The following is a 23,649-nucleotide window of genomic DNA, read 5'->3' as shown; positions in this document are numbered from 1 at the left end:
GACACCAGTAGCAATGCTTAGGTAAGAAAATAGATATTATTCATAAACTCCAGACGGCAGACCAAAGTCCAAACCAATCCATCCCTCAATCAGCATCTTTAAATTTTCGTAGGTTCATATTTTATCTTATCACCGGCCGTGATAAGAGGGGAAGTTCGTTATATTGTGCCTTATCAGTTGTTATCACCACGTGAATACCAAGAATCAATCTATGTGTTGCTTAAATACAATTTACAGTGAACGCTTGTTCGACAATATTATTGAAAAGTGATGGCCGTCTAAAGCTGAAACTTAAAACTAATTAGCGGTACGTTTTTTGTAAATGACCAATCAATTTTGTAACTTGGCTCATTACTATGTCGGCTGTTAATGTATTGTAGACATCTGACATGCTCGTTGTGTTCTTGGGATGTTTTTTATTGTACTTTTAAGTATCGACTCGCTATGATATGTGATCGGACGTAGAAAACTTAACGCCAGTAAGTATACAAATTAAACTATACGTCATAAATTATGATATTTTATATTATTTTACATGAATCGTTGACTTTGGCTTGGAGGAGTGGGAAAGGTTACACAATATTGCTCAAAACCGTTGTGTAGTTCTATTTGAATTTAAAATATTATACCTGAAGGACAGGTGAAAGTATTATACCAAAATACAAACATTGATGCAATTAAAAATAACTTTATCACAGTTTGCCGAAGACGAAAGATTCCAAAATAAACAAACTGAGACTTTCCAGTGTTATACCTAAATTATTATTTCGTTTTTAAAAAAATAATTAGAAACTTATTGTTTGTCTTTTGACACTTTCTAGAAATTTTTCAGGAGGCAATACAAAATTTTTACACCAACTACTGTCCTGAATTTTTTTTTTGGACCTACTTTCCCGTAAATAATAATAATATTTTAAATAATCTTAGAACTTTAAGAGTTAAACAAATTCATAAAAAAGTTAGTAGATTTGATAAAAACAATTTTTTAAACTGTATTTTTATACTTTTTTGCCGTCAGAAGCGTGTGATGTACCTAATTTTATGTGTTTCATTGATAGTTTTCCGCATTACTTTGTAAATAAAACTATATTGTTGTCTAAAATATTTTAAGTGGATTCAAATTGCAGGTGAAACATCTCTTGATAATATGAGCGATCAATTTGATCTCAACATCGATGATCCCCGCTTCAGAATTACACCCGTGCAACAAATGGCCGCTTCTTGTACCGGAGCTTTAACCACTTCACTACTGGGTTAGTACACAATTTGAGTATTTTATAAAATGTCTACCCGCCTCTACGGCTAATGAAAATAAGCTCGCCCTATGTATGCATAATTTTTTCAGTTACACCGTTAGACGTCATTAAGGTACGTTTGCAAGCTCAAACTAGAATCACAGCTAAAAAGAAATGTTTCTTTTATTCAAACGGTTTAATGGATCACATTTGTCCGTGTGACATATTAAAAAAAAGTCCCAACAATGGCCCATATTACAGAAATGTGCAATGGTATGACAGACCCAGTCATTTTAATGGTACAATTGTGAGTTAACTTCAGCTATTTTAGTGATTAAATTGTTTTATAATGTTTCATTTTCTTGATTTTAGGATGCTTTCAGACAAATAATCAGAAACGAAGGGACCATGTCGTTATGGAGTGGTTTAAGTCCCACACTAATACTTGCATTACCAGCTACTATTGTATACTTTGTGTCGTACGAACAAATACGATGTCGACTTGTTGATTTGATAAGCTTAAAGTATCAGTCAAATATTGATCAAAACCAGCTATTATGGATATCGGCTGCATCGGGTTGTATTGCTCGGTTTGGAGCAGCCACTACGGTTAGTCCGTTAGAACTTGTGCGCACTAAAATGCAGTCAAAGAGACTTAGTTACCTCGAAGTACACGAGGCGTTAAAAAGTCTTCTACACTACCACGGATATAAAGGTCTGTGGAAAGGTCTCGGGTCAACTTTACTCAGGGATGTTCCGTTTTCTGGTAAGTTTGAGGTGGATCTATATTTACTATTGATATTCTAACATTACAAATTTGTAATTCGTCAGAAAACTTTTTATTTACATCAAAACAAAATGTATCATTGAATATTATATCATCTATTTGATACAAAATTGTAATTATTTATTTTACAAACAATTCTGTGAAATCTTTCTTGAATACCAATGTCAGACACTATAATTAACTACAATTTTTAATTACAGTTACTTTGAAAAACTTCAAATTTTTAATATGATATATTATGATTTTTAAAACTAATCTAGATCTAATACTTGTTTATATGTATTTATATTTCTATACAAACTTTTGTAAGTCTTAATTAAGTTATTTTACATTTGTAGGAATTTATTGGTTGACGTACGAAAAAATTAAACAGTTATCTGGGAAACAAACCACGTTCATGTACAATTTTTTAGCTGGAATGATAGCTGGCGCGGTAATAAATGATTAAATTTATATTAGATGACGACTTGTTTCAGTGTTGAATTATATTAATAGAGAATTATTTTTAACACTGTAGTTTGCTTCAGCAGTAACAACACCTTTCGACGTTGTTAAAACTATTAGACAAATCGAGTTAGCTGAGAAAGAAATCATAGCAGGTTAGTCCTATTGAATAAATCATTGTGCTTATTTTGTTTTGCCGAATCACTTATTACTTATCAGTTACAATAGAGCCACCAGGAAAAGCGCCATATTCAACGTTTAAAACACTTGGAGACATATACCACAGGAATGGCGTACGTGCAATATTTAGTGGCCTAACTCCTCGGATAATCAAAGTAGCACCAGCGTGTGCAATAATGGTATCTACGTTTGAATACGGAAAGATGTTTTTCCAAAATAGAAATATGCAATATTACAGAGGTAATTAATATTTTGTCGTATTTTTTGTATTAAAAATATGATGTGACCAATGCGCCCAACAATATGTTATAGTAATAGAGAAGTAATATTTATTTACCATCAGCGTTGTATTTTATTGTGAAAGTTACCATGACAATGACAATTAAAAAAAAAAAAAAATGTAATATTATTAAAATATTGCGTTACTTATTAGTTATTACACTGATTATTTTGTTTTTTTTAAATTTAAAAACAAAATTATCCTTTAAAAATAGGATCAGCCGCATAATTCTTTGATAAAAAAAAAAAGTTAAAAAAAACCCGAATAAAAGTAATATAAAAATTTCCAGTGGTGTAGTCATACAGCGTATACATAACTGAATATTAATGATGATTTGGGCATCACTTTAAAAACCTTAAGGTCGTCTCGCTCAGGTGTGCATCTTTAATCATTTTCGGGATAATGTTGAGAGTTTTGTTTTAGGTGCTCTTCTAAACCCTTCATTTGTTCCCTGTATTACAAGAAATGTGCATTATTTGTTTTGATCCCTAACACAATGAGTAAATGACGAGTATCGTCATGTAAATTTACGACTTACATAAGATGTTCTGGGAGTTCATCGTAAACATCATAAAACATTTGCCTCCAGTCGGGTTTTTTTTTCTTCGATGCTATCGTGAAAGTTTGCATTAACTTTAGAAGACAAATCATAATTAAAAATAATTGTATAGTTCAAATGTAATTCATAACTGACGTGATAATTTATATTTACCTTCTTTTTAGTATCACTTGCGTACTTTAAATCATCTTGGTCATTCCAAAGGTTTTTTTTTTCTAAAAATAATTTTAATCTCCTGATAGGATTTTTACTTGCCCATTGTTCCATTTCATCTTTAGACCGGTAAGCGGTACTATCGTCTGAAGTACTATGATGACCCCTCCTAAAAATATATATACACATATAACACAAAGATTAAGTAATGTCGATAACATTATAAAAACTGAACTTTATATTTAAAAATGTATATAGTTTGTAAAAACCTGTATGTCATGGCTTCAAATATTAACGGTCTGGTATTAGTCATCACGTATTGTCGTGCTTTCACCATTGCGTTGTAAACTGCCAATATATCGTTTCCATCGACACGTACCGTAGCAATTCCATAGCCGGGTCCATGACTTACGATACCATCTCCTCGAAACTGCTCGTTGGCCGGGGTGGATATTGCGTATCCGTTATTACGGCTGAAAAAAATAGTTATTAAGAATAATTATTGAATGAAATGGAAACACATTACTAGGTACTAGTATTTTGAATTACCAAACAAAAATTACGGGACACTCTAGAGTTGCTGCAAAATTAAACGCGGCGTGTGCGTCTCCTTCACTTGCGGCTCCTTCGCCAAAGTACACGACAGTACATCGACCGTTATTGAGCCTTTTGAACGAATATGCTGAACCCACGGCTAAAAAGCTATATATAATTAGATATGCAATTTAAAAATGTAGTTTTACTAAATAAAAACTGTTGTCAGAAACAACTATACCTTGAGGTAGTTGAGTGGTTAGCGGAGATGATATAGTTACAAAATTCTCCGTTTTTGATCCATAATGTACCGGCATCTGTCTTCCTTTGCCTTCATCGTCAATATTACCGAAACATTGATTCATAAAACGTTCAGGTGTAAAACCTCTGTATAATAACACTCCTAAAATAAAATAAAAACTTGCCTGTATTGTAAAATTGTAATAATGATTGTAAACGAGTACATGTAGCAAATTATAAGTTATATGTTAACTGTGTTCGTACCTGCTTCACGATATTGGCCATATATCAGATCATCGGACAGTAATCCTGCAGCACTGCCAATCTGCACTGCTTCTTCGCCTTCATTAGTCATGTAAAATGATATTCTCCCTTGTCTTTGTGATTCATATAAAAGCTTATCCATGACTGATAGTAAAACCATTGATTTGTACATTTTGAGCAGTTCTTCATTGTTTGGGACCTAAATAATTTTAAATTAATGTATTTACACATATGAATATTACTCAATTTAGATAAACAACATTTAATATACAGTTTACTCACAATAATTGCTTCGGCCGATTTATTCAATTCTCCTGCACAGTCCAAAACTCTAAAAATTGGTGTAGTTTTTAAACTGGACGGCTCAAAAATATCTAATTTATTTGTGTAAGTAACTTGTTTAATTCCTATATGTTTTGGTTGTTCTAAATTAGTTGATGTACTACTTTTGAACTTGATGCATTTCTTCTAAATAAAACAAATAACGCATAGATGAGTATTCAATGGTAATACATGGATAATATAGAGGAAGTGGTTTCATTTCCACTACGAATAAGCAAAGAGTCCGAAACGTAGGTCAACAACCATTAATACGGATATATCTGAAAATCATCCACGTTATTCGACAATTTTTATAAAAGTTATTGAGCGAAGTAATTTTAAGTTGAAAATTAGTACTTTTTTCTCGATTTTGAAGGGGAGGAAGGGGTTACTTTTTAAAATGTTTGGCCGAATAGAGTATCTTACTGGTACAATTTCCGATCTACAGAGTTGCTACACGAAGAAATCAGTTTAGCGGTTTAAACAATTTCGTGGGCCCAGACACAAAAATAAATAAATAAAAATACATCATTGTAAAAACAATACCTTCTCAGTTCTCAGCTCCTCATCGGAGCTACAGAATAAAATTATAATTCTATCATTAATCATATTTTATAATATGATAAAAATAAATTTTAAACCGAAAAAAGGGATTTCCACTTAATATGTATTTACAATAGCTTGGAATAGTAAATAGTAAATTTTCTTTATCATTATTTATTAATTAATAAATCATTTATTTTCGAATGTTGCCTAGTTAAATACTCTTTAAAACTGCAAGAATATATGTGTAAAAAAAATATACAAATAATTTTAAAATCGAGAGAAATAGGGAGGTGTATTCAGCTTTTCACATCTACCAACCTAATTTGTGTTGTAGGTATAAATACACAGACCACAGTTACGCATACAGATAGGGAGGGGTGGGAGTCCGAACCCTTCAGTCTTCATGAGAAAAATTGCCCGGGTATTATATTTATTATAGTTTTAAAACAAACATGAATATTTAATATGAAAATTATAAGTGTTTAATAAAAAAAAGTTAGTTTATTTAGAGCCTAAAGGCTAAAATTGTAAAACGTGGAACATGCTTTAGCCTGCTGGCTCCTGAATAATGATTAGTTCTGACCTATAATCTCCTTGTGATTTATGATGATAATATAGTCTTGATTTAGGGTCGTTTTCGGGGTGGGGGCCATACTAGCATGTTCCATGCTAAAAACATTTAAAACATCATTAGCTGTATTTATATTATATAATTACTCTGAATGGTAAATAATTGAGCTTCAAAAAACGATTAACGTTCATCTTTGGAATATCTCTTTCTCTGCGTTTTATAAACACCCAAACAGTGACATGTAAAAACTACCAAATAAAATTATTTAAACAAATATTTTAGTGGCACGATTTTTGAGTGAACACACCGACTCGCGCACCGTAGTATGAAATATATACACTTTTGATACTAATAAAATATGAATGAAATGATTTCCGACACCTGTTACCTGTCGATTAAAGGCTATCGATACGGTATCTCAATGGCCGATGAACTCTCCCCCCCTCCTTAGCACCATTGTTGCTATACTTTCAAAAACTTAATAATCAATAATCTAACTCTCTGGCCTCTGCTGTCACAGGACACTGATAAGTAAAATATGAGTCTTGTAAAACAAACATTTAACATTATTCTTGTAATTATCATCATGTGGGTATTATGATACTGAATACTGATATTATGAAAATGATAAATCTAACGGTATGTATATCGATACTATTGAAAACATCGACTTCGGCCATTCAAATTTTACCTTGAAAATTAATTTCTGATATAAAAACAATTGAGTATTGCCAGCTTGTATTTAATACTTCATGATTGACCGTAGTATAAGTTACAGTGATAAGTATAATTTTAGTATACAAACCGTGTAACTTATGAAAAAAAAATAAGATAGATTCAAATTAAGTTGGTATTCCTATATATTCGTTTTTGAGGGAGTGATTAAAAATATTTTTTACAATTGAACTTTTTCTTATTGTACTTACTACTTACATTGTAATACAAATTTAGTAATAAACATTAAAAATATTATATAAATTATGGCATTCCATTAAAAATGTTGCTTATTAGTTATTACTAATGTAACTAGAGTCTATGAAAATGAAAGCCCTTCAAATTAGAAAGTTTAATGCACGTTACTGGTGACAATATTCGCAAATTTTATGGTTAATCAAATCGCAACTTACATATATTATATAATCATAATGAGTACCTAATAAAGCTTGCTAAAATTATATACTGGCTTCTAGTAATGTATAGAATAGCCAATAGGTAATTGAAAAAGTAGCATTAATTGTACTACTTAAGGTGCACATCGTGATTTTACTTGTTTTTTTAAACTATTTTTACTATTTTTTTTTAATTGTTCATTGTAAAATTCAATTACATTTATCAAAAATTACTAAACTGACAACATTTTAAGAAAAACGGACTTAGTTGAATAATTGAAAAAATTTGACAATTTAACAAAATGGTTAATAACTGCCATGAGTTGTTTAAAATACACTTTGGAAATTATAAACTTCATAATTCAAAGACATCATAATATTATAGTCATCGATGTTTTTGTTCATGTTTTAGGTATTTCAACAGTTTCAAGGAAATGGTAAGATCTATATTAGTTTGATAGATTTAATTATACAATGTAGTTAGAACTACGTGATGAAATTATACAATTAGGTATCTAATTAAAAAAATATTTTTCCAGGATATTTCATTATTTTCTGAAAAAGATTTTAATCATAATTTAAGTGTGACAAACGTACCGGGAAAACGTTCGGCTGGCCGTGTTGGCTGCACTGATGCCGAACTGACGCCATCGCCTGGCGGTGTCCCGAGAGTCCGGTCGGGTTTGTTGATTCGTTTGTTGTTGTGACTTGTGTTTGTGCGAAGTGAAGTGGCACGATTTAGTGTTGTTTTTCGATACGCGGTCGTCTTGTTTATGTGGTGTGTGTGTGTATACGTGTTTGTGTGTACTGTGAATTATAATAACAAAATTAAAATATAATATACGTTTCGCGTAGGTACGGCGGAAAATAATTTGCAACGTTCGTGTCTTGTATCATACAAGTAAAAAAAAAATTTAAGTAAAATAATCGTCTCTCTGTGCCGAACTTTGGTCGGCGTTTTCATTTACCGTGTGTTATGGGCGGAACGACGCCGAATGATATTGGTCGGTCTAAAGAAGCGGTGCCGAACGTCTGTTGTTGCTGAACGAATCCTAGGTAAACAAGCACTTGGCACAGGCCAAAAGCTGTGTACGATCGCGTTATGCCGTTGATCTAACCGTTTTGCGTCTTGTGATTTGTCTGTTTTTTCCACCCCGTGTCCGTGTTAACCACAATAGGCTCATAGTTTTTTAGGCAACGAAATTGTCGATTTAGTGAAAAAGATCCAGGTCCGCCAATAAGGCGGCCCAGACAGGTAGTTAAAAAACCAACAAAACAACAGTTGTTTATGTTATGTCTACGGTACACCTGTTCTGCCGTCGTTGTGATTAACGACAAATATACACCGAAATTGCTTTTCAATCCCTCGATCACAGACATACCTATCACCAACAAAGATTCAGTAATAAATTGCTTGACCACAGAAGCATTATATATAAATAACATTTTTTTTTTTTTATAATTTAAATATATGTCTTAGATGGCCAGTGATCGCTAAAATAGAAAAATGTTACATTTTCCTTATACTGTGATTGACAAACAATCATATTAGGTGTTAAATGAAACATTAAAATCATAAAAATAGTGACCTATAATTGGTTAATTAACAACCATTAAATTGATTAATTTTGTTTCTATTATAGTGTTTTGTCTATATCACAATAATTTCTTAATGAATTCTGTGATATTGTTTTTTTAGATTGAACTTTAAATATTTAAAATGAACAGTGTTGGTGCTATGAGTTCTCCAGTAAAACAACCATTACCACCTACGGTGTTGGCGCCACCTAATATTTCAACCACAACCACCTCGCCATCCAAAGTACAACCACCGCCAAGTTTAACACCGCTCAACTTGAATACTACGGCCCAGGCTGCTCAACCCTTAAGCTTGGTGAATGAACACAAAACTGCACTGACTGTCGTTCCATCCCCCATAGTGAATTCGGTCGAAACAACTGTTCAAAAATCCTCTTCTTGCAATGGTGTGTCTGAGGCAAAGACAATTGAAAAGAAAGCCGCCGAACCACCAAATGCACATCAACAAACAACTAATACGAATATAGTCACTTTAAAAAACATTATTGAACCGCCGACAGATGTTAAAATAACTGCTTCGGTTCCTGCACCTAAAGCCGAAAATTTATCTCAAAAGAAAGAAGAAAAAACAACGATCTTGCCCCCTAAAAAAGCAGACACGGTATTGCCCAATGTCAAGGCCCCTGTTAATGAAGTGGCCAAATCTGAAAGTGGGTCCGAATCTACAGTCGTGAAACCAGTAGAGAATGAGTCCAAAGTAAGCCAAGAACCAACAGAAGCTCAAACTGCAGCAAAATCTAACCAAGAGCAAGTGTCTTCTGTTACCGTTTCCGCAACACCAGAGAAAATTGAACAGGGATTGCCAAACATTTCAAAAGTCGCAGCGGGAAAACGAAAAAGAGAACACAGAGTAATTGTTTCAGTTACTATTATCCAAATTCACTTACTAATTTTAAGCATACATTTTTTAATTATTTGTTTCCTCATTTTAGCAACTAGAGAGTGAAAAGGAAGAAGTAAAAGACAAAACATCAAATAAAGACAACCCAACCGAAGAGATAAAATCAAAACGTACTAGGCTTCCTACACAACCTTTCCAATTGTCTTTACCACCTGAAATTCAGCTTATGACAAAAATTGCAACAAAATCTGCATCTTCTTCCAAAATAAATAATGAAAAACTTACTGTCTTTTACAAGTAATTAATTTGGTTAATTTGATTATTTGTTCCATACTTGTCACAAAATACACTTTCACATAATCAATTTAACATTACTAATGCGTTTTTAGGAATGAGTTTTTGGCTGTACGCAATGAAGAGGGTGGATTTTACTTGTGTCAAGCCATGCAAAATATACATAGAGCCAGTCGAAGAATACGAATTCGATGGCTAGCACAAATTCCTAATGATGAATTTAAACCAGATTTTTACGACCATACAGGTGAATTATTGTTTCAAAAAGTAATTTCTAGAAGATAAATTTCCACTTAGATCAATATTAACAGTAAAATTACCATATTTTCACAATACATAGAAAAGAACTCTTATTTGTCACAGTTTTTTTTTTAATATTTCTACTCACCAACTTTAAATAAACAAAGAAGAAGAAAAACAATCTTAACGTCCTCTTAAATAGTTTTTAATATATTTATTAATTTAAATTGTTAAACATTTTATTGTAATTGTCAACAGTTTAATATTATTATCATCTTAAGTCCAATAATTATAACATAAAAAATGAAAACATTAAAACAGATATCTATTATTAAGGTCTATAATTTTATGTGTTATCTTGGGCTGTATATTTATATGGCTTTTAACAATGTTATTTATTTTCTAATCTCAAATTTCAAGTAAAAGAACGTTGTCAGAACAACGTGTAGTGCTAGTATTAATCTCGATTTCCTTAAAGGATCATAACACAAAATAATGATACATTTTAATAAATACCGTCATTTTATATCTTATCTTAATTATACGTTAGCAATAATTCTTTATTATTGTTGTTAGCTCATGTAATGCTGTCTGAAAAAACAATTATGTTTCCATTAATCATTTAATTAAAAAAACAGTAATTGCATGGACGCCATTCATTCTTTCTTTTTCTATCTTTTATAAAATCACTATTGATTGTTATGGTTAAACTTAATTAAAATTGTAGTTTTTCTAACTTAAAATGTTATTTTATTGTTAAATAATATCAAAAATAGTAATCTGGGATAAATGAATATTTTTTTATTTTCTAATAGTTTATTTGTTAATAAATGTATTAAACATTTTTTTCATAAAGTGGGTATTTTTCTTTTTTACTCTGAAATGTCTCAACACTGTATTGGTTTAGAACTCACTGGTTTCTTGATGATTGTAATTAATTTCTTTTAGAATTTGATTGTATATTGACCAACATAACATTGAAAAAAGTTCAAAAAGAACAATGGAAACTTCCAGAAAAAGAAAAGTTGAGAATTGAAAACATTCTTAAACGATCAATTGATGTTGAAAAAGGATCTGAAAAACCTTCAGTAACTGAAGAACATCCCGATGGGTGTAAGTGCTGTAGAACTATGATTAGATGTTATTTATCCTTTGTCCCGAGTTATATGTATCGACTGACTTATTTTTATTTTTAGTGGATGTAAGTTTGTATAAAGATGAAGCTCAACTCACAAAGAAAAAGAAAAGCATAACTGTCAAAAGAAAAGTATCAACAGACGAACAACAACCTGTAAAAAAATCGTCCAGGTTGTCCAAGAACAGACCGTCCTATGATTTCGGACATTCGTCATCAGAAAGTGAAGATGAAGAAAGTGACAATGACGATACTAAGGATAATAAATCCAGCAAAACTAAACCTGTACCAAAAAAAGTTGTCAAAAAAAAACCTGCTGTTAAAGAACCACCTAAAAAATCAACTGGAAATGTTTCTAAAAAGTCCGTCCCAACCAAAAAATCTCAAGCGCCCGTGAAGCCTACGTATGTGCTTGCTTCAGTGTCATCAGCATTAAAGAAAAGAGAAATTAGCGCGACAAAACAAAAGAAGGAAGCCGTAGCAGAAAAGAAACCTTCCAAAAAAGTCGATCAGAAATCTCCAGCTGTACCTCTTCCGTCGGAAAGATCTTCAAAAACTAGAAGTAATTATGAATTATTGTTGTCTGTGGTGTAGTCGTGGAATGTACGATGTGTGGTGTACCTGCGTCATAGAGTACACCATAGTAGTAAATGCGTACTTAAAAAAGTAAGAGGCGAGTACAATCGGATTATACCTTCACGAGTATACCACTGGTTTTTGTTTAAGATTTTAATGAAATCTACTAATTTATTATTTTTTCTTTTTGTATCTGAATATGTGTATTGTTTTATATTCTTAGATGCTGGAAATGCAGTCACGGCGAAAATAACTACAGCTGGTATTGGAGTGGTAAAAAGCAACTCGAACAGCAATCTACCTCCTCTTCCTTCGAAGGATCGTAAAGCAAGGAATCGAAAATAACAAACTTCGTTGTATTACACTTTGTAAGTAAAACAAGTCTACTTCTTTGAACAATAAGAATGAAATCAACTAAACTTTTTTTTTTCTAAATTAATAGACTACACTTTTTTTATGTTCGACATATACCATATCACGTTTTGTTTTGATGTGTTAACAATAGACACATTCTTGTTTAACTTTTATAATTTTATATTATTTTTTTTCGTTTATTATGATTAATAGAATTTTTTTTTTTTTTGTATTTAAGTTTTCAGCATGGTAAGCATATTAAATAATTATGGTAGGTAATAAACCACCAGCTATTGATTATTATTAGTCGACCTAAAAATCAAAAGCTGTTAGGAAAATTTAATTTTAATTTTACATGTTCAGTTTTAACTAAGAAGGTGTCAATAAATGTGTTTAAATATTTGGTTGTGACCGCTAGTGTGTGTACGTCTCATTTTTAAACAAATTTTTAACCATAGATGTTGGTTTATATTATTTATTAAAAGCAATAATCCAATTTTATTGCATCTATTTTGTGTACTTTTTTACGGTCATAATTCATAAGACAGTGTTTACATTATGTATATTAATTTTAGTTTTTATTAAGATACTTAAAACGGTATAATTGTTGTAAAATGCTTTTGAGCACAATAATTTGTTTTGAAATAAACTCTGAAAATCGTACCTATAAATAGTTTTCTTTTTAATTGACATCTTTAATTGTAATGTTGAACTAACGTAATGGTTATTTTTATCTTTGTGTTATTGGTTTTTGATTTATAATGATGATATTTATAAAATTAAATATTTGCTGCACTCTTGTTAGGGACATTATTAATTATACAAACTCCTCTCATTTTATGCACTTCAACTTGAATAATATACCTTTCTATTTTAAAAATCTTAATCACTACTAAAAAATGTTTGATTGGCTACACTTATTGTAAATACGAATACATACTATACCTTCTAAACGAGAAGCATTATAAATTAATGTTAGTTTTACATTTTTGAAATTTTATTAGTTTTAATTTCAAATCAATATTACATTTATTTAAACAAATATGTATATCTATATTTTGAGCGACGTGGGTTTGCCATATACTTTCAATTGTATATATTTTTTTTTATTAATTATTAATTACTTTTATTGTCATAAGACTTTTTGTGTGCGCGAGTGCTGTAAATAACCAAGAATTGTAGTGTTCTGGTCTCAGCGTTAACTTGCTTTGATGTTGTTTGTAAATGTATCAATATTTTTTTTATTTCAAATGCCTAATATGTACGCACTAGAAAAAATAAAGTAATTTATTAAATATTTACCAATAATAATTATATTATAAATAAATATATATATATATATATATATTTTAATTATATAAAAATAACATACAAAATTGAAAATGTACAATTTAATTGTATGAGAGAAACTATTATTGTAAATATTATAAGAAATATAATTATATTTTAAGTGAATCATACAATATAATATATGCAAACATTTTATTGTACGTACAAATATTTGTGTTAGTGTTTTTCGGTATTGCTGTTATTTTTTAACAGATTGTTCAAATTAAGTTTGGCCACCTTGGGCACATTTCTAACCGTCAAAGATATGCGTGTATCCCTTGGCAATATTATTTTTCCTTTTTTAGTGTCCAACCCACAAGACTTGATATTCAAAAGTGTTTCATCCACTATATCTTCTTTGATCTCTTCAATGCCGTGCAGATAATCATTGTACATACTTTCTCGCAAAATGAGCAGACTTCTTCTTTCTAAATATATACTGTACACTTTTTTATTTAACAATGTACCATTTCCTCCATCTTGCTGCAAAATGTAATATTTATTAAAAAATAAAATCCCAGTTCGACAAAATATACCTTTGGTGCAGCGTAAAAATTGAGGATGGTGTGAGATCCACAACTGATTGTTGTAACTGTTGGATAAAATAGACTTCCGTCCAAATGAGGCTACATTTTTTGAGTGCAGGAAACATTAACAATAATTATAAGTCGCAGGCTAAATAAGTTATAAATAGTAGGTTAAAGTTCAACTAGCCAAAATTACTGCAAACACATTTAGTAACACATAAAAAAATTGCATTGTTTTATATTGTAAAACATGTTGAAAAAAACATTACCATAATTCCTTGGCCAGGTAAATATTCATTTACTAAAACATGGTTCGGTTGATTGGTCGAGGGAAACACACCAAGTCTATCGATTTGTTTGACAAATCCGTTTAACCACTATATTCAATAAATCAAATGATATTTTATGATTTTTCCTACTGAACTTATACTATGTATTACTCACGTCTGGGATTTTTTCTGGTATCAGTCCCTTAGCGTGAGGTATACCACCCCAATTTTGGAGTCTTCTATTTTTCAACTGAATCCACTTAGGCTTGGGGGCTGAATTTACTTTTTCCACGATATAACTTTCTTGTTCTTCGGTTAAGAAATTTGGCATGTAATAGGCACTATCGCAAGCCTGTAGTCAGAATTTTTTAATTAATTAATGTTGGATTATTTTTGAAAGTACTATGATTCTAAAGTACTCTTTATTCTATTAAAATTTGTGCAAAACTTACATTACATAATTTGTGGTTTTTCAAATTAACAATAGCCATTTCAAAAACAATATGTTAATACTCTTATTTTGATTTTAAAACGCAAGTACTCGATCTACTTGATGCTAGTTTAAAGATTTAACATTTAAGTGTAAACTTTTTTTATTTATTCATTCTTTTTACATAGCTGTCTTTTTTTTGTTATCAATTACAATATTATGATAACGACACATATCAATGTTATTATAAAAAAACACTTCATGCTACCAACCAAAGTTGTAACCGTGTTACCAACCTTTAGATCATATCAATCGGTAATCATAAATATTATTTGAATTCAAATAACTAAAATAAAAATAATATGTTTTCTTCACAGGCCAAAGGGCAAGGTCTTGTTTCCAAGTTGCATCTATATTCTATATTCTATTATATTTCTACTTCCGTATAGTAAAATATATACTGTTTGAAACATTAAATTTTTGTATAAGTTCATTTTAATCAAACATTGATTTTGTAAAACTATAAAATTACCAAAACTAGAATATTCTCAATTTTCAATTACTGAATTACTTACCTATAACCTACTAATTCAAGGTTGTTGATTAAATTCAGTTGCATAAGTTGTATAAAAAATTACCAACAAGTAACAATGGGGCTCTTAACCAAAAAGGTATATATGCTTAACATAGTTGTTTAAATTGTATATTTTATTCTACTTCATTTCAACTATAATATTAATTATTTAAATATTTAAACAAAAATATACTTGACTAAAGATTCATTTTTTTACCTCGATAATCATATAGATTTTCGTGAAGTCTGCTAAAAGATATATATCGACGTCATCAGTCATGTTGAAAGATGTATTTATTGTTAGCGTAGCGCGAACTCCAATTGGCTCTTTCGGAGGGTCTCTGAAAAGTTTGTCTGCTACCAAACTATGCGCTGTAGCAATTCAGGTACTTGACTATGGAAATTACTACAGAGAATTTATCGTTTAATATTATTTTCTACTTAGGCTGCTGTCGAGCGGTCTGGTTTTTCCAAAGACGACATACAAGAAGTATTTTTGGGCAATGTGTGTCAAGGTGGTGTCGGACAAGCACCAGCTAGGCAAGCAACAATATTTGCCGGTAAGTTTACGATGGATGTAATTTGATTTGATTAATAATTAAAACAAAAATATCCTATTTGGTTTCAGGATTACCTAAATCTACCATTTGTACAACCATCAACAAAGTTTGTGCTTCCGGCATGAAGTCCATTATGTTAGGTTCGCAAAGTTTATTGTGTGGCCATCAAAATATCATTGTTGCCGGAGGCATGGAATCCATGTCGAACGTACCATTTTATCTAGCAAGAGGAGATACAAAATATGGCGGAGTTAATTTATCGGTTGTTTTTTCATTAGGTGACATTTATAACATTCAATAGTCGCTTTAATTAAATATTGTCTTTTTATCGAAGGATGGAATAGTTTTCGACGGTTTGACCGATGTCTACAATAAAATACACATGGGAAGTTGTGCAGAAAATACTGCCAAACAATGTGGCATAACGAGAGATCAGCAAGATGAGTTTGCCATAAGTAGTTACAAAAAAAGTGCTGAAGCTTGGAAACAAGGTGCTTTTTCTGAAGAAATTGTACCCGTTAATGTACCTCAGAAAAAAGGTCTGTGTTAAAAGCTGAATGTCTTATGAAAATGTTATACATTTCATTCTGAAACTTTTTTTTAATAACAATAAATAATACTTTTTTTCTTCTAGGCAAACCTGACTTAATCGTATCGGAAGATGAAGAATTCAAAAGGGTTGATTTTGATAAGTTTAAGAAATTAAACACTGTTTTCCAAGTAATTTTAATATCATATCTTTATTTCAATGTTACATCCTAACTGTCATTTTCAGAGAGATAATGGAACGGTAACTGCCGGTAATGCATCGACAATAAACGATGGTGCAGCAGCCTTAGTGTTGACTGACGAAGTGACTGTTGCGAAAACCAACGTGAAACCTTTAGCGAGAATTGTTGCTTTTGAAGACGGTGCTACTGATCCAATAGACTTTCCGATAGCTCCAGCAGTTGCCATACCAAAAGTAAGTTTTGTAGAACCCAAAGAGTCCACATCAGACTTATGTTTTATTCCATGTTATCTTCTTTTTTTTTTTTTTAGTTATTAAGTAAAAGTGGACTGTCCATTAATGATATCGCATTATGGGAAATAAATGAAGCGTTCAGTATAGTCGTTTTGGCTAATATACTCAAACTAGATATTGATCCGACCAAAGTTAATATTCATGGCGGTGCCGTCAGCTTGGGTCATCCTATTGGGTAATTATAAATAATAATGGATACCAAAAGTATTGAACAATTTACTCATTAATTTTTAAATTGAAATTTAGTACACAAAAGTACTGCAGCCCCATCTAATACAGTCTTTAAACGTGTTTATATCAGAATCAAATTTGTCAAAACTGTGGGTGAAATAAAGAAAAAAACCATTTGATCAATTGATTAGTTGAATGAAATTAACTTCTAGTGCTTAAAAACGTATAAAGTCACAATTAATTTTTAAAAATATTTGCATAAAATGTTTTTAGAATTTTAAGTATTTTTAATAAAAAGTAGCATTTTAAAAAAAAAAATTGTAAACACTTTTTTACTCTTTTTGTTTATGTGTATTTAAAATTAGGCTTAAATACTTTTAACTTTTACTGTTAAATTCCCAATACAAATATTTATTTAAACTATTCATTCCTTGGGTTTAGTTTGTAATTTTTTGTTTTGTTATCTGTTAAGAATTTTTAAAACACAACATTGTGCAACTAAAGACCTGTCATGTATTTAAAAAATATTTAAATTAAATTCACTTCTCAACTTAGCATCGTGACTAAAACATAAAATTAAAAAACAAATCTTTTTTGGGGCAAACTTAAAAAATGTTTTTTTAGTATTTAAATATTACAATTTGTATGTTTTACAGCATGTCAGGTGCTAGAATTGTAATACACTTGGCTAAAGCTCTGAAACCCGGACAAAAAGGAGTAGCTTCGATTTGCAATGGCGGTGGCGGAGCATCATCAATTCTCATAGAACGGTTGTAATAAAAAAAAAAAAAATGTTAAAATTTAGTTTAAATTTACCTTTTGGCCTTTACCAGCAATTTTGCCAATGAAGTAATTGCGTGGGACGACTGAGACATATTTTTAAAATTTAAAATCGTGATAAATACGTTATTGATATTATTTTGCAATTATATTTACAAGTATGTAATTTTACAAATAAAAAAATATTATTGTTTTGCACAGATATCTGTTATTTACAATTTGTTTCGAAGGCTTGATTGCGTTTAAAATAATCTTTGGTGTTTCCAACGATAGTATCGATTAATTTGTGTGCTCTACAGCTATCTAACATTCTAATTTTTAATTCCGCAATTTTCAACTGACCTTTATTTCTTAACTTTATCGGTTTTGTTTTTAACATAGTAAATACATTGATTAACCAACTGTCATCATCTGAATACGACTAAATAAAAACCAAACAATTATATTAGATTTACGGTTAAATTAGTCGCTGAAATATAAATACTTACCGCGGGGACATGACAGTACATGAAAATAATTCCATTTTTGTATGCAAAAAGTAAACAAGGGATGTCTCCGTATGTACGGGTTACTTCATCAAAATTAATTCGGTTATCATTAAAGTAAAAATCATTAACGTCCACACTACCGACCACACATTTTTCATCATATAATTTTCTTAAATCATTTTCAAGAAGTTTCCTATAAATAAAAATACATGTTTAAATACTGGGCGAAATTACTAAGACAATATTTTAATATTATGTTGTACCTTTTTTCTTCTTTGAATACATTTTGAAATTTTCTTTCTAAAGACAATATTTTTTTATCCAATTCTATTTTATTTTTTAAAGGTATATGCTTTTTCAAATTTTTTTTTAACTCTAATTTTATATCATTAATTTCCATAACGGCTTGTTGAATCTAAAAAGTTTTTAGATATTTTAATTATTAAATTCTTTAGAAGGATAAATGTTCTATTCAGTACCTTTGATGGTGTTGTGTTGCTTGCATAAATCAAACTCACAAATTTGTCGATTTCTATCAATTTGTTCAACAACTCGACACCGTACGATTTAGCACGAATGCACAATGGCCCGGTCACGCCGACCAAAGTGCATTCCTTATTAGTAGATTTATAATGGACAATACAAAAATCAATCAAGTCCGATGTACTGTTAACATGTGTTCCGCAACAAGCTTCTCTAGAAAAATATGAATCATCTTCATATATGTCTATCACATGTACTTGAGCGTCCGGATAAATTTCTCCCGGAATCAACTTTACGTCAATTTCATTTAAATCGTTTGACGACATTGTAGTTCTTTTAACAGACAAGGCTAATTTTATTATGTCATTGATTTTTTGTTCGACCGCTAAAGCATCTGTGAAGCCAAATTATGTACTATTTAAAAATCAACAAATATACTTTTAAAAAAAAAAATTTACCTTCCGGAGTAAACTTTTGACCAAATAGTTCAAATGTAAATGACATTAAGTCTTTTTTTACACTGCTCGAAGTTTGACAAGTGACGACTAAATATGAATTCAACACAGCATTTAATATGTGTACAGACGAATGTGATCGCATCAAGCCAAGCCGGTGATCAATATCAATTTGGAGGAATAATTCTTCTTCACTAAAATTGTTTTCTAATTAATTATATGTTCATTAAATGTAAAGTTTTTGAACAAATATTCCTAGCAGAGTTGTGTATATATTATTTCTTTTATCTAGGTGAAACAATTAAATTTTTCTAACACTGATTTTTAAAGTAGTTTACTTTATTGCTAATTTTTAAAAAATGAATATCAAAGAGCGTCTTTAAATTTAGTCACTGCGCCACTACAGACAAACTAACTGTGAAGAATGACTCGACAAATAGTTTAAAATTACTACAATATAATTTACTTACCCAAACAGCAGCGGCCAGTCTTTGGACTTGATATAATGCAGTATAACACCATTTTCTTGAATTTTTTCTACATTGATAACATGAAACACAAGCCCACTCTTTGTCTTCACAATGCCAATGTCGTTTTCCTGTCCTCCGGCTTCACAATAAAAGTTGGTTTTGTCAAATATCAAAGAAACAACGTCATCTCTGTTGTGTTCACTAATGTTGTACTCTTTAATGACGATGCCATTTTTATCGATAACTGCTAAAAGTTTAACTGGTATTGCTGGTGAAATATTGTAACTTTGATTATCTTGACAAAATATATTGTACTTCAAGCCATCATCGGTTGCAGGAAAATTGTGCATTAAGTTATTAATTTTACTTGTGTTGCGAATACAATGTTTTGTTTTAGATTTCAATGCTAAAAGCTTATCGTTAAATTCATTCCAATCAACTGGCATGTCTAAATAATAATTTAAAAAAAAAATTGTTTATATATTTATATTCAGTAGGACTTTCGATATTGTATTACCAGTAGCTTTGGCTAACTTTTCTATCGTCTGAACATCTAAACCAAATGCGTCATACATAGTAAAAGCTGGAATTTGCAATATATCGTCATGTTTAACGAGGTAGTTACAAGCAGGAACAAAGCCAGTACACTCCTCATAAGGATTGAATACCGTAAGGTTAGGCAAACGACCAATTACGTAATGCCATTCTTTGGAAACCGATTTCCTCAGATTGTCAAAAACGCTGTATTCGTGTTTGAGTAATTGTTGTACCTAAAAATATAAACATTAATAAAAAATGTATTTTTTAATGTATAAGTTATTCAAAATTAGATTAAAAAACCTTTTCTAAATTTCGTCTTATCTCTGGATACGTATCTCCAAGACAATTCGATACTTCATTGGCGATACTGGACATTAGACCGAATGCAGGTTGAACTTTAAAGTTGTTTTCGGTTAGCAAAAACGATTTGCGCATGATTCTTCGTAATTTATGACTAAAACGTTTGATTAACTATAGTGATGGGCACAAGTAAATAATTTCTACTAAAATTTTTAGTCAGTACTACTGTTTTACCTATTAGTTGATTTATGAATGTAAAAAAATATTTATAAGAATAGTTAAATAAACCATAAAAAATGAATTGATTGTCAACGAGTAAATTTAGTCAAAACTATCTGAAAATATTATTTAGATTAGTAGACTAAAAAATAATTCACTAAATAAGTCGAGCAAAAAATATTTGTAAAATTAGTCAAAGTAGAGGTTATAAAAACCGACTATAAGTTGGTAGTAACAAATTAGTCGGTTAGTAAATATAGTTAATTTAACTTCAATAAAATAACAATCGCTTTAGCTGAACTCAATTGATTGACGTACTTGTGACTAGGAAGCATGTTGTCTGCCAATGCGGTTGTTATCATACGACCGTGATCGACTAATATACGATAATTAGTATCTAATGTATTTGCAGTTTCAAAACACCCCGTGTATTTTGAGACGCCGCTCACCTGTCAAAGTATATAAATATTAAAAATAAATTATTCTCAATTTACTCAGACTTACTTACTTTGAATATTGTGTCAAATAAAGGCAAAAACAAGTCGGTATCGTAAGTAGATTTTTTCCCTTGCAATACCATCGCTAAACGCTCAAGTCCCATACCAGTATCTACAAAACACTTTGGTAGTTTTTGCATCGCTCCATCTATTTCTCTAAATAATATCTGTTTCAATTTTAGTTAACATTGAATGAAATTGATTATTGGTAGATTTATTTACCGAGAATATTGAATAAAAACAATGTTCCATAGTTCTATAAGGTTTTTTCCACCCGATGGCGGATAATCAATATGTATTTCCGTACATGGACCGCAAGGCCCGGTCTCGCCCATTTCCCAAAAATTGTCGTTTCTTCCGCTCATAATTATACGACTATCAGGTATTCTATAAAATAACAATTTAAAATTTGTTCCAAATAAATCAATTTCAACAATGTTTACCCTAACTGCTTCCAAATCCGATAAGTCTCGTCATCGGCTTCTAAATTTTGTTGTTTGTCACCGTTAAATACAGTGATGTATAAATGTTCTGGAGATATATCGTAAGGAGACGATGTCAACAGGTTCCACGCCAAACGACAAGCTACAGCCTACGGAAAGCAATGTCAGTCGTAAAGTATCTAATTGAAATCTAATGTATTGACCTTACTTTATCGTATTGGCCAAAGGACCAGTTTCCGAGCATTTCGAAAAACGTATGATGGGTTCCGTCTGAACCAACTAAACTTAAATCATTGTGTCTGCCTCCTACTCTAATACATTTTTGACTGTTAGCCACACACTTGGCTACCAATGTTTGTTGGCCGAGAAAAACATTTTTAAACTAAAAAGTACAACCAAATTATCGCAAGCGTACAAAACATATTTATTATAAGTAAATCGTAACCTGACACATCCCAGCATTAACAAACGCTATTGAAGGATCATTATAAGGTAAGACTGGACTTGATTTAATGAACTTGTGATCATTTTCTTTTACGAAATAATCGATAAACCGCTGTCGAATTTCGTTCGAAGACAAAAAGTGTTTGTAACGTTTTCCATTTCGCGTTACGATTAACCTATTCAACTTACACCTAATCATCACAGTTCATTAATAATCAAATAACGTAGTATAGAACATTGGAAAATATTAATAATTATTAGTACCTATTTAAAATTCAAAAATATTTTTCACCTCATTATCAGAATGCGGTTCTGATAAGCAGTATCACGTGATAAAAGCTGATAAGAAAAAATATTTGGTTTTTTATTCCAAGGATTTGTTTTCAATTTTGAATTCTGTTGAAAAATAATATTGAAATCGAGTTTAGCCTTTTGGAGAGTTTTCATCAATAATCCCTTTTTATAGTAAATCTAAAACTGAATTGTTTCAAAACAAAAACTCCGACTAATAACATTTATATTAGTTTATTAACTTTAGGAAGTTAAGGAAGGGCATTACATAAAGTACATCAAAATATAAATGTAATTGACAATATTCACAAATTTGGATCAAAATGTTGATATTGTCATTGTCAAATTGATAATGTTGAACATTTGTCAAAAATTTAATTTGTAAAAAAACCTACCGCCACAATTAATTTATTTGAAGTGCTGGTTATCTTTTGATATCTACAGTTACAGGACAGTTAAATAAAGTTTAAGGAAAAACTTAAATATGTTTCTTAGCATAAAATGTAAAACCATAAAATTAAAAAAACTTGGTATCACACTTCCTTCGAAATTTCAATTTTGTTTTAAATATTATAATACACACTTTATTTATGTTTTTGACTGCACATAATAAATATATTTATCTTTATTACATTAAATATATTGCAAATATGTATTACACCGAATGTGTGAAAAATATGTAATAAAAAACTTCAACGGTATTATAAAAAGTTATTAAAAGTATGAGATATTATTATAGTAAAAACTGAATACTTTTAACTCAACTGTTACATTTTTTTAAATTCACTTGACTTTTTAAACTAGTTTAAATAAAGTGGCTTTGCCTAGCTTTGAATAAAATGTAGAAAATCTCTTTTTAATGTAATTTTTAAAAAAAACATTTCTTCATAATAGAATATTTAGAATTTTATATGTAAAAAAAAAAGTAAGTACATTATCAATAGAATGTAAAAAATAGTATTATATAACAAATAAGTATAGTATAGCTATTATATCAATTATGAAGCATAGATCGTAAACCCTTCAAGTGTTAAGATAAAATCGAAACAAAATGTAGACCGAAAACATGCTTATTGCTAAAAATAAGCACAGC

At 30.4% G+C, this 23,649-nt stretch overlaps 6 protein-coding genes across 12 annotated transcripts; 3 read left to right on the top strand and 3 right to left on the bottom strand.

The window, feature by feature from the left end:
- The first annotated feature begins 204 nt into the window (after window positions 1–204).
- On the top strand, window positions 205–7,873 carry LOC126833962 (probable mitochondrial glutathione transporter SLC25A40). 2 transcript variants are annotated; one of them, XM_050565577.1, is made up of 9 exons: window positions 205–479; window positions 1,128–1,253; window positions 1,346–1,542; window positions 1,608–2,001; window positions 2,361–2,455; window positions 2,540–2,621; window positions 2,695–2,886; window positions 7,636–7,660; window positions 7,763–7,873. In XM_050565577.1, exons 2-9 carry the CDS (start codon window positions 1,148–1,150, stop codon window positions 7,803–7,805), a joined length of 1,134 nt encoding a protein of 377 aa, XP_050421534.1. In that variant the 5' UTR covers window positions 205–479; window positions 1,128–1,147; the 3' UTR covers window positions 7,806–7,873. The 2 variants fall into 2 exon arrangements, with proteins under 2 accessions (XP_050421534.1, XP_050421533.1); XM_050565576.1 differs by having other exon boundaries at window positions 2,686–2,886.
- Window positions 2,360–8,087, bottom strand: LOC126833961 (2-oxoisovalerate dehydrogenase subunit alpha, mitochondrial). Of its 4 annotated transcripts, none has more exons than XM_050565571.1 (9): window positions 7,821–8,087; window positions 4,959–5,144; window positions 4,677–4,875; window positions 4,414–4,575; window positions 4,188–4,332; window positions 3,908–4,111; window positions 3,639–3,807; window positions 3,465–3,559; window positions 2,360–3,377 (listed from the first exon to the last, which is right to left on the bottom strand). In XM_050565571.1, the coding sequence occupies exons 1-9, from the start codon at window positions 7,872–7,874 to the stop codon at window positions 3,311–3,313; spliced, it is 1,281 nt and encodes a 426-aa protein (XP_050421528.1). In that variant the 5' UTR covers window positions 7,875–8,087; the 3' UTR covers window positions 2,360–3,310. The 4 variants fall into 4 exon arrangements, with proteins under 4 accessions (XP_050421528.1, XP_050421529.1, XP_050421532.1 ...); XM_050565572.1 differs by having other exon boundaries at window positions 4,959–5,141; window positions 7,821–7,889; XM_050565575.1 differs by lacking the exon at window positions 7,821–8,087 and adding an exon at window positions 6,261–6,521 and having other exon boundaries at window positions 4,959–5,141.
- On the top strand, window positions 7,945–12,925 carry LOC126833960 (transcriptional regulator ATRX homolog). 2 transcript variants are annotated; one of them, XM_050565570.1, is made up of 8 exons: window positions 7,945–8,279; window positions 8,923–9,672; window positions 9,755–9,960; window positions 10,053–10,204; window positions 11,146–11,310; window positions 11,394–11,894; window positions 12,132–12,276; window positions 12,501–12,925. In XM_050565570.1, the coding sequence occupies exons 2-7, from the start codon at window positions 8,944–8,946 to the stop codon at window positions 12,251–12,253; spliced, it is 1,875 nt and encodes a 624-aa protein (XP_050421527.1). In that variant the 5' UTR covers window positions 7,945–8,279; window positions 8,923–8,943; the 3' UTR covers window positions 12,254–12,276; window positions 12,501–12,925. The 2 variants fall into 2 exon arrangements, with proteins under 2 accessions (XP_050421527.1, XP_050421526.1); XM_050565569.1 differs by having other exon boundaries at window positions 12,132–12,925.
- A 391-nt stretch (window positions 12,926–13,316) lies between these two features.
- LOC126833963 (alpha-ketoglutarate-dependent dioxygenase alkB homolog 6) lies at window positions 13,317–15,005 on the bottom strand. Of its 2 annotated transcripts, XM_050565578.1 has the most exons (6): window positions 14,840–15,005; window positions 14,563–14,739; window positions 14,388–14,495; window positions 14,128–14,217; window positions 13,758–14,074; window positions 13,317–13,530 (listed from the first exon to the last, which is right to left on the bottom strand). In XM_050565578.1, exons 1-5 carry the CDS (start codon window positions 14,876–14,878, stop codon window positions 13,769–13,771), a joined length of 720 nt encoding a protein of 239 aa, XP_050421535.1. In that variant the 5' UTR covers window positions 14,879–15,005; the 3' UTR covers window positions 13,317–13,530; window positions 13,758–13,768. The 2 variants fall into 2 exon arrangements, with proteins under 2 accessions (XP_050421535.1, XP_050421536.1); XM_050565579.1 differs by lacking the exon at window positions 13,317–13,530 and having other exon boundaries at window positions 13,639–14,074.
- Window positions 15,006–15,187: 182 nt separating this feature from the next.
- On the top strand, window positions 15,188–18,128 carry LOC126833347 (acetyl-CoA acetyltransferase, mitochondrial). Its single transcript, XM_050564618.1, has 9 exons — window positions 15,188–15,488; window positions 15,625–15,777; window positions 15,837–15,951; window positions 16,020–16,213; window positions 16,286–16,490; window positions 16,586–16,671; window positions 16,727–16,915; window positions 16,993–17,150; window positions 17,803–18,128. The coding sequence occupies exons 1-9, from the start codon at window positions 15,468–15,470 to the stop codon at window positions 17,921–17,923; spliced, it is 1,242 nt and encodes a 413-aa protein (XP_050420575.1). The 5' UTR covers window positions 15,188–15,467; the 3' UTR covers window positions 17,924–18,128.
- LOC126833346 (alanine--tRNA ligase, mitochondrial-like) lies at window positions 17,926–22,546 on the bottom strand. Its single transcript, XM_050564617.1, has 14 exons — window positions 22,267–22,546; window positions 22,030–22,203; window positions 21,822–21,970; window positions 21,601–21,765; window positions 21,390–21,534; window positions 21,200–21,330; window positions 20,663–20,816; window positions 20,340–20,592; window positions 19,823–20,270; window positions 19,356–19,546; window positions 18,894–19,291; window positions 18,678–18,829; window positions 18,415–18,607; window positions 17,926–18,347 (listed from the first exon to the last, which is right to left on the bottom strand). Exons 1-14 carry the CDS (start codon window positions 22,462–22,464, stop codon window positions 18,135–18,137), a joined length of 2,964 nt encoding a protein of 987 aa, XP_050420574.1. The 5' UTR covers window positions 22,465–22,546; the 3' UTR covers window positions 17,926–18,134.
- Window positions 22,547–23,649: the final 1,103 nt, after the last annotated feature.

Source organism: Adelges cooleyi, unplaced genomic scaffold (assembly GCF_023614345.1).
Source record: "Adelges cooleyi isolate 19-005CV unplaced genomic scaffold, UGA_ACOO_1.1 ACOO_flye_CR_arks_rails_tigmint_CR_PRNA_2, whole genome shotgun sequence".
NCBI classification, from domain to species: Eukaryota; Metazoa; Arthropoda; class Insecta; order Hemiptera; family Adelgidae; genus Adelges; species Adelges cooleyi.
The sequence above is the reverse complement of the archived record's forward strand: the minus strand, read 5'-3'. Positions and strand labels throughout refer to the sequence as shown.

What these genes read in the sequence shown, in the direction of transcription:
- LOC126833962 (XM_050565576.1), top strand. Translation starts at nt 1,148, where the DNA reads ATGAGCGATCAATTTGATCTCAACATCGATGATCCCCGCTTCAGAATT. An exon ending in TTTAACCACTTCACTACTGG is followed by an intron (nt 1,254 to 1,345) that starts GTTAGTACACAA and finishes TAATTTTTTCAG; the next exon opens with TTACACCGTTAGACGTCATT. An exon ending in CAGGGATGTTCCGTTTTCTG is followed by an intron (nt 2,002 to 2,360) that starts GTAAGTTTGAGG and finishes TTACATTTGTAG; the next exon opens with GAATTTATTGGTTGACGTAC.
- LOC126833347 (XM_050564618.1), top strand. Translation starts at nt 15,468, where the DNA reads ATGGGGCTCTTAACCAAAAAG. An exon ending in TGGGGCTCTTAACCAAAAAG is followed by an intron (nt 15,489 to 15,624) that starts GTATATATGCTT and finishes ATAATCATATAG; the next exon opens with ATTTTCGTGAAGTCTGCTAA. An exon ending in AGCTTGGGTCATCCTATTGG is followed by an intron (nt 17,151 to 17,802) that starts GTAATTATAAAT and finishes TATGTTTTACAG; the next exon opens with CATGTCAGGTGCTAGAATTG.
- LOC126833960 (XM_050565570.1), top strand. Translation starts at nt 8,944, where the DNA reads ATGAACAGTGTTGGTGCTATGAGTTCTCCAGTAAAACAACCATTACCA. An exon ending in AACGAAAAAGAGAACACAGA is followed by an intron (nt 9,673 to 9,754) that starts GTAATTGTTTCA and finishes TCCTCATTTTAG; the next exon opens with CAACTAGAGAGTGAAAAGGA. An exon ending in TGAAGAACATCCCGATGGGT is followed by an intron (nt 11,311 to 11,393) that starts GTAAGTGCTGTA and finishes TTTTATTTTTAG; the next exon opens with TGGATGTAAGTTTGTATAAA.
- LOC126833963 (XM_050565578.1), bottom strand. Translation starts at nt 14,878, where the DNA reads ATGGCTATTGTTAATTTGAAAAACCACAAATTATGTAAT. An exon ending in TACCTGGCCAAGGAATTATG is followed by an intron (nt 14,218 to 14,387) that starts GTAATGTTTTTT and finishes CAAAAAATGTAG; the next exon opens with CCTCATTTGGACGGAAGTCT. An exon ending in ATTTTTACGCTGCACCAAAG is followed by an intron (nt 14,075 to 14,127) that starts GTATATTTTGTC and finishes TACATTTTGCAG; the next exon opens with CAAGATGGAGGAAATGGTAC.
- LOC126833961 (XM_050565571.1), bottom strand. Translation starts at nt 7,874, where the DNA reads ATGGCGTCAGTTCGGCATCAGTGCAGCCAACACGGCCAGCCGAACGTT. An exon ending in GCCAGCCGAACGTTTTCCCG is followed by an intron (nt 5,145 to 7,820) that starts GTACGTTTGTCA and finishes TGTTTTATTTAG; the next exon opens with AAGAAATGCATCAAGTTCAA. An exon ending in TTTGAAGCCATGACATACAG is followed by an intron (nt 3,808 to 3,907) that starts GTTTTTACAAAC and finishes ATATATTTTTAG; the next exon opens with GAGGGGTCATCATAGTACTT.
- LOC126833346 (XM_050564617.1), bottom strand. Translation starts at nt 22,464, where the DNA reads ATGATTAGGTGTAAGTTGAATAGGTTAATCGTAACGCGAAATGGAAAA. An exon ending in AACATGCTTCCTAGTCACAA is followed by an intron (nt 20,817 to 21,199) that starts GTACGTCAATCA and finishes CAAACGTTTTAG; the next exon opens with TCATAAATTACGAAGAATCA. An exon ending in GCAACACAACACCATCAAAG is followed by an intron (nt 18,830 to 18,893) that starts GTACTGAATAGA and finishes AAAACTTTTTAG; the next exon opens with ATTCAACAAGCCGTTATGGA.